Below are 13,924 nucleotides of genomic sequence, written 5' to 3'. Positions count from 1 at the left end.
TATATATATATATATATAGATATGTATAAATATCTATATATATATATATATATATATATATATATATATATAGATATGTATACATATCTATATATCTATATATATATATATATATTTATATATATAGATATATATAGATCTATATATAGCTATATATATATATATATATATATATATATATATATATATATATATATATATATATATATATATATATATATATATATATATATATATATATATATATATAGCTATATATATACATATATATATATATATATATAGCTATATATATATATATATATATATATATATATATATATATATATATATATATATATATATATATATATATATATATATATATATATATATATATATATATATAGCTATATATACATATTTATACATATATACACGTTACTTTGCATGCAGTTGACTTTCGGCCCCCGGCCAAATTTTTTCAAGCCCCCCAGTCAAAACGTTTGGACACCCCTGGTCTATTCCCTCTGTCAGAGTTACACATTACTGAAACATAAAATAGCCGTGTTATGTCCTCTGCAGTTAGGCGGTACAATGTCAATATGCCAATGTGTTTACACTGCTCCAACTTTCTCTCTACTACATGAGTGCTCTACTGGGTTTTTTTTCTATTTAATTTGTTGCAAAAATGGCTCTCCAAAGTTTTTAACTACTTTTGGGGGCTGGTGACATTCTTAGGCCGGATTTGGCCACTGAATAGCCAAAAAGGTGCACGTTGCTATTGTGGGGATCCTTCCATGACTTGAGGGTTCCGTGACGACTCCAAGGGCGTCCGTTCCTGTCCATGAGACAAGCTCCTTGACCCCTCTTTTCCTCCAACGTTACTAGTCCTCCTTGCTGAATCGGCTCAAACATTCCAGTCCTGAGTTTTATATCCATTGGCGTCCCCTTTGCTTTCATACTTTTGTGACGTCGGCAGAAAGGTTTTCGAGGAGAGTCCTGTAAATGTCCGAGCGTAGAAACCGTGGGTACGAGTCTCTTTCCATCAGTCCATAAACCATCTTCTGGGCGTCGTCGAAGCAGTAGAGGGTGGGGTTCTTGACGCTTCTTTTGATTTGCTCTCGAGTGTGATAGTCAATGTTTATCTGGAATGAAGCATGGATTAGTTGTCATTAGAGATGTCCGATAATGGCTTTTTTGCCGATATCCGATATTCCAATATTGTCCTACTCTTAATTACCGATTCCGATATCAACCGATACCGATATATACAGTCGTGGAATTAACAATGTTAGAATAATTGTTTCTAAGTTATCACAAAAAACTTTGTGTTACATTGAGTGCCCGGCAAGAAGACAAAAGGCTGTCTTTGAAACCTACCAAGAGTAAGGCTCGTAAAACTCCACTGTGTAGGGGGGGAAGCAAGATGAAGGTGTTCCTGTGTCTTTTATGTATTAGAATCAAACAGAAAGATATTGTCTTTCCCAAGGACTGTAGAAGCGAAGAAGAGGCAGAACCGGAGTCCCCACCAGGCGACCTCTTTTTGAACTGTTTTACGAACCTCTTTTTGAACTCGTTTACGACCTTTTCTGTGAAGCGTTTACGACCTTTTCTTTTGAACTGTTCTGTAACCAAAGGCACCGCTGTTTACAACCCCCTTCCCTTTTGGAAGCAGCTGTGGTCATGTGGTCAGAAAAAAGTCTAATAAAGGAGGAGTTGTACAATCTTTCGCCAGAGCGTGCTGGATATTGTACAAGAGTACAGTGTCCCGGCGTCTTTCCTCAATTGAGTCCAAATTGAATTCTGTCTGTGTTTGATTCTTTGCTTCTTGTCTTGTTTAATAAATGTCATCAGTGTTTGAACCTGACAAACCGATACCGCTAATTTCCGATATCACATTTTAAAGCATTTATCGTCCGAGCTTGGCACTCAGCAACAAAGGGTTGGAGTTGGGGGTTAAATCACCAAAATGATTCCCGGGCGCGGCGCCGCTGCTGCCCACTGCTCCCCAAGGGGATGGGACAAATACAGAGGACAAATTTCACCACATCTAGTGTGTGTGTGACAATCATTGGTACTTTAATCTTTAATCTTTAATAATATCGGCCGTCCGATATTATCGGACATCTCTAGTTTCAATGGTCCTGGAATTTAGGACTCTTTTAATCCAATATGATAATGCTTCCTGATGCTGAGCCAATCAGTGGCGACGATACTGAACAGCACGCTGTAAATGGTTTGATCTCCATTAGTGGCCAATACTACGGAAGTACTTATAATTTGAGTTTATTCAGCCATTTTGGCTTGAAGATTCTGAATTCAGGACCAAAGTGTACATTTTTACAATATGCTAAAAAATGTTTTGTAAAAGAGCGACAGAATCAGTGCTTGAATGGTTTCCAGTACTAACAAGCTTTCGTCAACGTACCTCTTTTGGCGATTCGGCTTTGATAAACTGTTCGTAAATCTTCTTGGCTTTCGATGACATCCGGAACGAAGACTTGATCTTTTTGTAGTCCTCGCAGACGAGCCAAAACTCGATGTTCTCATCGCTGTATTCAGACTTCAGGAAGTTGCGAAACGCCGCCAAACCATCTAAGGTGAAGAAAGAAAAGACAATATCAGACTAATTAAGATGTATTTTCTTTGGTTCCAAACCCCCTTAACACGCACAGTAAATGCTTATTCTTACTACCATATTTTCCGGACTATAAGGCGCACTTAAAATCATTTTTCTTCCTCAAAGCTTGACAGTGCGCCTAATAACCCAATGCACCTAATGTACGGAATAATTCTGGGTTTCCTCGAAGCAATTTTATGATGGCAATATGACTCAAGTAAACAACACCAACATTGTGTATGTTCCATTGAAAATATAGAACATTACACACGGCGCTCAAAAATCTATTAAAATGTTTCAGTACGACTTTGGTAAGCTATGAAGCCACACCGCTTGATGGATTGTCGGCGCATTAAACATACGAGTATTAATATGGTGTGTGTATAAGGTAAGACATATTATCTGCCGTTTTGTTTCGCGATATTATGCAAAAGCAACTTTTCTTACCTTCTGGTACCTGCTGATCTGTATTTGGGATCTGCATATATCCTGAAAAATTGTACGTGTCCGCCTTTGTAGTCTGTACCGACGGTAGTCGATAGGCTTATTTTTTTTCTCTATCTTCTTGTTATGTGACATTCATCCTCCGCTGTTGCCATTTCTAATATAAAGTAGTGTAAAGTTCTTACTTGTATCCGTCAGTGAACTCACCATGGAAGCGCTAAAACATACCGGTATAGTGAGTTTACATTATTCACCCAAGGAACTTTAGTTATTAGAGTTTTCGGTCGGACGTTTTTTCACAGAACACATTTCCGGCCTTGTTGTTGTTTCCGGATGAGGAGATGCTGCTCCGTTATTGATTGAAGTAAAGTCTGAATGTCATTAAAATAGTTATCTTCTTGTTATGGGACATTCATCCTGCACGATTGCCATTTCTAATATAAAGTAGTGTAAAGTTCTTACTTATATCCGTCAGTAAACTTGCCATGGAAGCTCTAAAACATACCGGTGTAGTGAGTTTACATTATTCACCCAAGGAACTTTAGTTATTAGAGTTTTTGGTCGGACGTTTTTTCACAGAACACATTTCCGGCCTTGTTGTTGTTTCCGGATGAGGAGATGCTGCTCCGTTATTGATTTAAGTAAAGTCTGAATGTCATTAAAACAGTTATCTTTTTGTTATGGGACATTCAGCGGCGTGGCGAAGTTGGTAGAGTGGCCGTGCCAGCAATCGGAGGGTTGCTGGTTACTGGGGTTCAATCCCCACCTTCTACCATCCTAGTCACGTCCGTTGTGTCCTTGGGCAAGACACTTCACCCTTGCTCCTGATGGCTGCTGGTTAGCGCCTTGCATGGCAGCTCCCGCCATCAGTGTGTGAATGTGTGTGTGAATGGGTGAATGTGGAAATACTGTCAAAGCGCTTTGAGTACCTTGAAGGTAGAAAAGCGCTATACAAGTATAACCCATTTATCATTATTATTTATCATCGTCCGCTGTTGCCATTTCTAATATAAAGTAGTGTAAAGTTCTTACTTATATCTGTCAGTAAACTCCCCATGGAAGCGCTAAAACATACCGGTGTAGTAAGTTTACATTATTCACCCAAGGAACTTTAGTTATTAGAGTTACGGTCGGACGGTTTTTCACAGGACACATTTCCGGCCTTGTTGTTGTTTCCGGATGAGGAGACGCTGCTCCGTTATTGATTGAAGTAAAGTCTGAATGTCATTAAAATAGTTATCTTCTTGTTATGTGACATTCATTCTGCACTGTTGCCATTTCTAATATAAAGTAGTGTTAAGTTCTTACTTATATCTGTCAGTAAACTCGCCATGAAAGCGCTAAAACATACCGGTGTAGTGAGTTTACATTATTCACCCAAGAAACCTTAGTTATTAGAGTTTTCGGTCGGACGTTTTTTCATGGGACACATTTCCGACCTTGTTGTTGTTTCCGGATGAGGAGACGCTGCTCCTTTATTGATTGAAGTAAAGTCTGAATGTCATTAAAATAGTTATCTTCTTGTTATGTGACATTCATTCTGCACTGTTGCCATTTCTAATATAAAGTAGTGTTAAGTTCTTACTTATATCTGTCAGTAAACTCGCCATGAAAGCGCTAAAATATACCGGTGTAGTAGGTTATATTATCCACCCAAGGAACTTTAGTTATTAGAGTTCCGGTCAGACGCTTTTTCACGGGACTTGTTGTCGTTTCCGGATGAGGAGACGCTGCTCCGTTATTGATTGATTTAAAGTCAGAACGTCATTAAAACAGTTAGCTCCATCTTTTGACACTTCTTCCACTCCCGTCCTTGCACGCTACACCGCTACAACAAAGATGACGGGGAGAAGACGCTGCCGAAGGTGAGCCACGTAAATAAGACCGCCCTCAAAACGGCGCATCCGGAAGCGACTGTCAGAAAGCGATCTGTAAAACATAATCTATGCAACATTTTGACCAAAGAACCACCATTACACACAAAAAGATCGAAAAAAGACCATTCATCGGCAGTGCGCCTTATAATCCGGTGCGCCCTATAGTCCGGAAAATAGGGTAACTTCATTCTGTCAGAATGCCAACCTACATTTAGAGTCGAGAAGCCTTTCCAAAGACTGTGACCATTGTTGGGTATCTTCTAAAGTTAGCCTGCTGAGAGAGAGAGAGAACACGTTACTGTTACTCAGCTGCAATCATATTTGGGTATTTTGATGGATCAGCTGACTACTAAAAAACATTTGTGGCTCCTCAAAGAACAGCGGATGACTTTGTTGCTAAAAATCCATAGACAAATATCAAACGGTGGGGCATGAGGGTGAGCATGCTCTGCCAAAGCAAACACAGTGCATAGTTCATTTTGAATCCTTCCATACGGCCATAGATGGAAATGGAAACTAAAATCTATGCAAAACACTCAATAAATCTCCTTACCTCTCAGAGCTGGATGAATGTGAGAACATGCACTGGAGACGGCACATAAAGTTTTTTCCGCTGTGCAGAGATAAAGACAATCATGAATATATATATCCCTTCTGGATTTACTCTAGTGAAATTAGTTTGAAAGTGAATCAGTCGGAGAACGTGGGGCATGTTATTAAACGCATACCTAGAATAGAAAATGTTAATGAGTTTGATTATTTTTAGAACATACCACCACGTGTTATGTCTGACCCTAAGAAGACAACAAATAGAAGTTTTGACTCACATGTTCTTGTTTCTCTTCTTGTCATCTCTGTCCATGATGAAGTGCTGTGCGACTGGTTGGATAATTAGGCTGGGCATCGTTTTGTTAGGTCCACACTCTCAGGACCTCGGTCCTTGTCATGCTGCAGCTGAGAGATACTTCAGAGGGTTCCCTGAACCCGGCTTCCTTTTTATACCGAGGTCTCCCGTTGCTATAGGCTGCTGGGACGCATCAGCAGCTCAGCCCCCGGACTGGAAGAGGAAGCACCCTTTCCTCCGCCTCCTCCTGTTTCCCCTCTCCAAAACCACATGAAGTCATACTTTGCAGCGTTCTACCCCGATGCCTTTGCTCCATTTCACGGCCAAAAGCACGCAGGGTTGACATTACTTTTGGTCGGCGGACCAGATGCAAATGACGGACTCTGATAGGCAAATTGTGACCTTTGCATTAGAGATGTCCGATAATATCGGACTGCCGATATTATCGGCTGATAAATGCTTGTTGACTGTCGGTACTGTCTAGAGCTCGGCAGGGTAACCATGTTATACTTTTCCATATCAGTAAGTGGTAGCCCGTAGCTAATTGCTTTGTAGATGTCGGAAACAGCGGGAGGCAGGGTGCAGGTAAAAAGGTGTTTAATGCTTAAACCAAAAATAAACAAAAGGTAAATGCAACTAAAAAAGGTATTGAAGCTTGGGGAAGGCTGTGCAGAACGAAACTAAAACTGAACTGGCTACAAAGTAAACAAAAACAGAATGCTGGACGACAGCAAAGACTTACTGTGGAGCAAAGACGGGCGTCCACAACGCACATCCGAACATGACATGACAATCAACAATGTCCCCACAAAGAAGGATTAAAAACAACTGAAATAGCCTTGATTGCTAAAACAAAGTAGATGCGGGAAATATCGCTCAAAGGAATGACATGAAACTGCTACAGGAAAATACCAAAAAAAAGAGAAAAAGCCACCAAAATAGGAGCGCAAGATAAGAACTAAAACACTACACACAGGAAAACAGCAAAAAACTCCAAATAAGTCAGGGTGTGATGTGACAGGTGGTGACAGTACACCTACTTTGAGACAAGAGCTATAGTCATGCATGCTTGGTTATGGTTTAAAGTCATATCCAACAATTGTGATGACTTTTTACTGTCAACTGAGTTTCGTTTTTGAATGATTTCTGCTGGTGGTGTGCCTCCGCATTTTTTTCAACGGAAAAAAATGTGCCTTGGCTCAAAAAAGGTTGAAAAACACTGCTTTAGAAGACCCTGGCCTGAAGACCGGAGGCATAACAAGTCACTTATGCCTTAGGTTGCGAGCAAACAATTTGGCTTAAGAGCTTTCCCACCGATCGTTGGCATGGTGATTGTCACGGTGAATCCCGTGAGATTTGACCGAAACACCTGGTATCACTTGTTAGTGTGACTCTCCAGCTAGCAGGGATGTATCGATTACTGTGATAATGATAACCCAGTTAGTATTACATTTTCAAATTGTAATTATCGTGCACTTTGTAAAACTTATGGTGACACTGCTCATTTCCTGGAGAAGCAAGCTAATGTACGGGTTATACTTGTATAGCGCTTTTCTACCTTCAAGGTACTCAAAGCGCTTTGACACGATTTCCACATTCACCCATTCCCACACTGATGGCCAGAGCTGCCATGCAAGGCCCTAACCACGATCAGGAGCAAGGGTGAAGTGTCTTGCTCGAGGACACGATGGACGTGACGAGGTTGGTAGAAGCAGGGGATCGGACCAGGAACCCTCAGGTTGCTGGCACGGCCACTCTCCCAACAGCGCCACGCCGTCCCCTAATGTTTTCATGTTAGCATTTAAGCTAGCTCGCTAATTGCCGGCTAGTTTGAATGTCAACATGAGTAAAAAACAGATTAGTGTCTATCCCCATTTTGAACACCCGTTTTGCCTTCATTAATAAGTAACATTTTAAAACCTTTACAAATAAAGGCGGAAGAAGATAAACATTTTTAAACACTCAAAAAATATATCTTTAAAGAAAGTCAGCTTGATATTCAATGTTTCTTATGCCAAAGAACGATATTTTGTCTCTGTTTATTCAGTTATTAGTGGTTAAAGGATTTCAAACTTAGTATATATACTTTTACAGCGCATTGAACAACACTGCGAAAATAATGATAACCGTGGTTATTTTGGTGACAATAACCGGGATTTGAAATGTTCTTATTGTTGCTAGCTAGACTTTATTTAGTTTTTCCAACCATGGGAAACGGAGAAAGTGGCAGAAAGTGCTGAGACGAAGAAACGGATAACAGAATGTATTGATAATGCCAACTAAGGAGGTTATTTCGAGACGGCTTATCCACGAAAATACGGAAAAGCTGCACGGCAAAAACTGATATCTAAGTGAGATCAAATATCTCAAATAAGGGTGATATTTGCTTATTTTCTGTCTGATAAGATAATTCTTCTCACTAAGCAGATTTTATGTTAGAGTGTTTTACTTGTTTTAAGGGTTTTGGTCCTAAATGATCTCAGTAAGATATTACAGCTTGTTGCTGAGATTTGATGATCTATATTAAGTAAAACATGTTTGAAACTAGAATATCAACTGTTGCAAAGCTGTGTCATCAACACTCACAAGTATAAAACTACTCTTTTAAAGTAATAATTTCTTATTTCTTGCATGGAAAAAAAAAATCATGATTTTGACACAATTGTGTCTCATAATTAAAACAGATGACAGCCAATTGGACTTTGCTGTTTTATTTTCAATGAAACAATAGAAAATACGTACTCATATGGTAGTACAGTTGGCACAGTACAGTAAACTGACAGTTAATATTTAAACATTTAACATGTGACATTTCTAACAATTTTGAACAGAAATAGTTCATGCACATTCAGATAAATTCTTCAAAATCACAATTTAAAAAATTTGGGTCGGGGGCCGGGCTGTATATATGTGCACTAATTGACTGAAAGAGCACGCACTTGGTGCGATGATGTCATGTTATCGATGGAAAAATGCATTTTTAGACAATATGATTTGCCTGAGTGGCTAGGAGACCCCGAGAGTAGCAAGCGGTTGCCTTGTTGAATTTCCATTAAGAACAATACATTAATTTTTAGTATAAGTTTGCTGGTTTCAAGAAATGTAATGCCGAGCGCATATCATTATGTCAAGATAATGGCACTAGCATTTACTTCATTTAAGAATATTTTTCAACATATTGAGCAAAAAGGTCTCTTTTTTTTTCTACCAAGAAAAGTGCACTTGTTATTAGTGAGAATATACTTATTTTAAGCTATTTTCGGGTTAATTGAGGTTAGCTAATTTTACTTGTTTTGGAAAGTCTTGACAAGCCAAATGTTCTTGTTCTATTGGCAGATAATTTTGCTTAGTTCAAATAAAATAACCCTCATTTTTGTATTTTTTATCCTTGTTTTTGAACACTGACTTTTTGCAGTGTGCTGATGGCGTGTTTGGAGATACGGGAGAAGTTCGGTGTTCAAGGTAAAGGCTGTACATTATCAATGCATTACTCACTAAAACTACTGTAGTTGTTTGTAATACAGTATAATAATACTTGTTATCTTGATGTTTGTTTTTGTTTTTTAATAAAAAGGTAAAATGTTGAGGGACTTAGAACGAAATAATGACATTTCAATTCATTTTAATGAGGATCATTACATTCCAGGACCATTGAAACTAGAGATGTCCGATAATATCGGACTGCCGATATTATCGGCCGATAAATGCTTTAAAATGTGATATCGGAAATTATCGGTATCGGTTTCAAAAAGTAAAATGTATGACTTTTTAAAACGCCGCTGTGTACACGGACGTAGGGAGAAGTACAGAGCGCCAATAAACCTTAAAGGCACTGCCTTTGTGTGCCGGCCCAGTCACATAATATCTACGACTGTTCACACACACAAGTGAATGCAAGGCATACTTGGTCAACAGCCATACAGGTCACACTGAGGGTAGAGGTATAAACAACTTTAACACTGTTACAAATATGCGCCACACTGTGAACCCACACCAAACAAGAAAGACAAACACATTTCGGGACAACATCCGCACCGTAACACAACATAAACACAACAGAACAAATACCCAGAACCCCTTGCAGCACTAACTCTTCCGGGACGCTACAATATACACCCCCCCGCTAAACCACTACCCCCCACCCCCACACCTCAACCCTGCCCCCCCTCTAACCCCGCCCACCTCAACCTCCTCATGCTCTCTCAGGGAGAGCATGTCCCAAATTCCAAGCTGCTGTTTTGAGGCATGTTAAAAAAAAAAAAGCACTTTGTGACTTCAATAATAAATATGGCAGTGCCATGTTGGCATTTTTTTTTTCCATAACTTGAGTTGATTTATTTTGGAAAACCTTGTTACATTGTTTAATGCATCCAGCGGGGCATCACAACAAAATGAGGCATAATAATGTGTTAATTCCACGACTGTATATATCGGTATCGGTTGATATCGGTATCGGTAATTAAGAGTTGGACAATATCGGAATATCGGATATCGGCAAAAAAGCCATTATCGGACATCTCTACTTCGCATGCATGCTTTATGTGGGCTTTGACAATGTTGCCCTCGGAGGAGATGTGGTTAAGACAGGGTTCGCACGGGTGCTTAAAAACCTTGAAAATGCTTGGATTTTAATGTTGTGTTTTCAAGGTTTGAAAAACGCTTGAATTTTGGGTGAAGTGCTTGGAAATGTTCATCATATTTCTCGGCAGTCTGACTCAATAGGCTAATTCTAAAATGGGCAAACATATAAATACGTTTCCTTAAAAATGAAAGCTACACGCTTGATCTGTTGGCTTTGCACGAGCCCTTACATTAGGTCAGTGTTTTTCAACCACTGTGCCTCAACTAAAAATGGATTTGTTGTCATAGCCACAGTTATAAGGCTAAATGTGCTTAATGAAAGGTGACTGAGGTGTTGTGAAACAAACAAAATATTTTCCTTTAATTTATTATCCTTACATTAATGTGGAACAGTTTTGTTAATAAATGAGTGAAATTGACATTTTGAGGGTGCGTGTATTTATATCTGTCATGATCCGTGGTCCGGATCATGTTTTTGTTATTTTCTGTTAGTTTTGGACTCTTGTTTGGTTTAGGTTGCCATGGTTACTTATTGTTTTCACCTGCCTCTGGTGGTCGGGACGCTCACCTGTCTCTAATCAGAGGCATTATTTAAGCCTGCCTTTGCCAGTCAGTCGGCCTGGCATCATTGTTTGCTTCACGCAACCTACTAGTAAGTCTTGTTTGTTCCATGCCATAGTTTATGCTAGTTGTTTGCCTCATGCCTGGACTACGTAAGTCTTAGTTGTTTCATGCCACAGTTTCGTGTTTGTTTCATGCAATGCCATAGTTTCTGCCAAGTGTTTACCTCATGCCTTGCCAAGTAAGTCGTGTTTGTTTCATGCCACAGTTTCGTGTTTGTTCCATGCCATAGTTTATGCTGTTTGTTTCATGCCACAGTATCGTGTTTGTTCCACGCCATAGTTTATGCTGTTTGTTTACCTCATGCTTTGCCAAGATTTCCTGAGAAGATTAAAATATGTTCCTACCTGCAAGTCCTGTCCGGAGTGATATGTTTGCATCCCGGGGAAACAAACCTCGCAGCAAGCTGCGACCCCCCCCGTCATGACAATATCACATTATGCCGTTTACAAGCACAAATACGGTGTGAATCAATCCGTGCTGTTCGATGTCATTGAGTGCTGTAAGTAAGAAAAAGAACAATACATTTGAAAAAAACACAAATGGAGACACGTTTGCAAACACCAATGACATTGAATAGTCACACTGCTTCTTTTTCTATGCCCCATTCAGTTAATGATAACTGCTGGTTCAATGTTAGGCTTAGGTTTTAGCAGATTGTCCGTATTTTTCCTATAGTCAGCATTTGGTGACCTCAAACAACAAGGCTATGGATCGATTCCCTACCCTAATCTATACAATATCCTACCCTAATACACTACTGTGCAATATTACCCTTCGAGTGCAATACATCCGACACTGATTGTTATCACTCCGGTACTCTTGTCTTGTTCTGTATATTGTACAGTATTTTGTATATTCTTTTGTATATTGTACAGGATTGCTTATTATTTTTATTGGATAGTAGTCTCAATTCAATTGTTAGTTTTATCTTTATTACTTCTTGTGTCATTTATTTGTATCCCATATGTGTTCCCACTACCGCACCTTAAATTGGAGTCCTTAATCTCGTTATATGCAAATGTAATGACAATAAAGTCCATTCTATTATATTCTATTCTATTCACACTGGTTTTCGCCTTTTGAAGGGTACCGGAAAAACTGGAAAATTTATCTTGAAAGTCCTTAAAAAGTGCTTGAATTTGGCCACGGAAAAGGTGTAGGAACCCTGTTAATAGCCCCACTGTTTTCACATTTTCTGTCCCTTTCTCTAGGTGGTTTTGTCTTTGTTCGTAATATTTAATTCTAATTAAAAAAAAAGTAAAGCCATCAAAGTCTTACAGTGACTTGATTGCAACTAGGACAATAACAACACCCAGGGATGTCAGAGAATTATCCCAATTTGACGACATGAAATTATGACTTCATCATCATCATTTTATGGTGTTCTACAAGTGCCAAATCACACTAATAAACTGATACATTTTGTATAATTAGCTCACTTTTCTCACATTTAGCTCATTTTCTTCACATTTGAGGTAGAAATTAAATGGTGAATATTAATGTTCAATCTGTTTTTAATAAAAATGTTGCAATCTTTTATCAACTGTGAAATATGAATGTAAAAATCTAAATATTACTAACAAATGTTAAATTGTAAAGGTAAACATCGGTCCGTGCACCTCCCGTTCATTCGATTTCGAATTCTCAATTGCAAATCAAAAAACAAATTTTGGGCTATTTTTTCTACTTTTATTCCTGGAAAAAAAAGTTTGACAACTATTTAAAGGCCTACTGAAATGAAATGTTTTTATTTAAACGGGGATAGCAGATCCATTCTATGTGTCATACTTGATCATTTCTCGATATTGCCATATTTTTGCTGAAAGGATTTAGTATAGAACAACGACGATAAAGTTCGCAACTTTTGGTCTCTGATAAAAAATAGCCTTGCCTGTACCGGAAGTAGCGTGACGTCACCGGAGGAAGGGCTGCTCACATTTTCCCATTGTTTACAATGCAGCGAGAGAGATTCGGACCGAGAAAGCGACGATTAACCCATTAATTTGAGCGAGGATGAAAGATTCGTGGATGAGGAACGTGAAGGTGAAGGACTAGCGTGCTGTGCAGGACGTATCTTTTTTCGCTCTGACCGTAACTTAGGTACAAGGGTTCATTGGATTCCACACTCTCTCCTTTTTCTATTGTGGATCACGGATTTGTATTTTAAACCACCTCGGATACTATATCCTATTAAAAATGAGAGTCGAGAACGCGAAATGGACATTCACAGTGACTTTTATCTCCACGGCAATACATCGGTGAAGCACTTTAGCTACTGAGCTAACGTGGAAGCATCGGGCTTAACTGCATATAGAAACAAAACAAATACGCCCCTGACTGGAAGGATAGACAGAAGATCAACAATACTACCAAACTCTGGACATGTAACTACGCGGTTAATGCTTTCCAGCTTGGCGAAGCTTAGCAATGCTGTTGCTAACGACGCCATTGAAGCTAACTTAGCTACGGAACCTCGACAGCCAGCCGCTAATACACCGATCCCACCTACAACTTTCTTCTTTGCAGTCTCCATTGTTCATTAAACAAATTGCAAAAGATTCACCAACACAGATGTCCAGAATACTGTGGAATTTTGAGATGAAAATAGAGCTTTTTGTATTGGATTCAATTGGCTCCAAATACTTCCGCTTCAACAGTTGACGTCACGCGCAAACGTCATCATATCGAAACGTTTTCAGCCAGAAGTTTGCCGGGAAATTTAAAATTGCACTTTATAATCTAACCCGGCCGTATTGGCATATGTTGCAATGTTAAGATTTCATCATTGATATTTAAACTATCAGACTGCGTGGTCGGTAGTAGTGGCTTTCAGTAGGCCTTTAATGGCACATTTTAAAAACTACAATAGGACTCCTGCTGAACAAAGGTGTTAGCGTTATGCTAAAAACATGCTAAACGCAAAGGAAAAGCTAAATTTAAATTTGGTTAAAT

At 39.0% G+C, this 13,924-nt stretch overlaps 1 protein-coding gene across 2 annotated transcripts; it reads right to left on the bottom strand.

Annotated features, from left to right (window-relative positions):
• Window positions 1–412: 412 nt before the first annotated feature.
• On the bottom strand, window positions 413–6,202 carry LOC133634935 (regulator of G-protein signaling 21-like). 2 transcript variants are annotated; one of them, XM_062027589.1, is made up of 5 exons: window positions 5,751–6,202; window positions 5,477–5,536; window positions 5,133–5,197; window positions 2,411–2,577; window positions 413–1,127 (listed from the first exon to the last, which is right to left on the bottom strand). In XM_062027589.1, exons 1-5 carry the CDS (start codon window positions 5,825–5,827, stop codon window positions 939–941), a joined length of 558 nt encoding a protein of 185 aa, XP_061883573.1. In that variant the 5' UTR covers window positions 5,828–6,202; the 3' UTR covers window positions 413–938. The 2 variants fall into 2 exon arrangements, with proteins under 2 accessions (XP_061883573.1, XP_061883574.1); XM_062027590.1 differs by having other exon boundaries at window positions 5,133–5,194.
• Window positions 6,203–13,924: the final 7,722 nt, after the last annotated feature.

Source organism: Entelurus aequoreus, linkage group LG19 (assembly GCF_033978785.1).
Source record: "Entelurus aequoreus isolate RoL-2023_Sb linkage group LG19, RoL_Eaeq_v1.1, whole genome shotgun sequence".
NCBI lineage: Eukaryota > Metazoa > Chordata > Actinopteri > Syngnathiformes > Syngnathidae > Entelurus > Entelurus aequoreus.
Note: the sequence above shows the minus strand (reverse complement) of the source record. Positions and strands in the feature narration are given on the sequence as shown.

Coding starts and splice junctions, on each gene's coding strand:
- LOC133634935 (XM_062027589.1), bottom strand. CDS start 5,827: ATGCCCAGCCTAATTATCCAACCAGTCGCACAGCACTTCATCATGGAC. Junction 5,198..5,476: donor CATTCATCCAGCTCTGAGAG/GTAAGGAGATTT, acceptor TCTCTCTCTCAG/CAGGCTAACTTTAGAAGATA. Junction 2,578..5,132: donor AAGGCTTCTCGACTCTAAAT/GTAGGTTGGCAT, acceptor TCTTCACCTTAG/ATGGTTTGGCGGCGTTTCGC.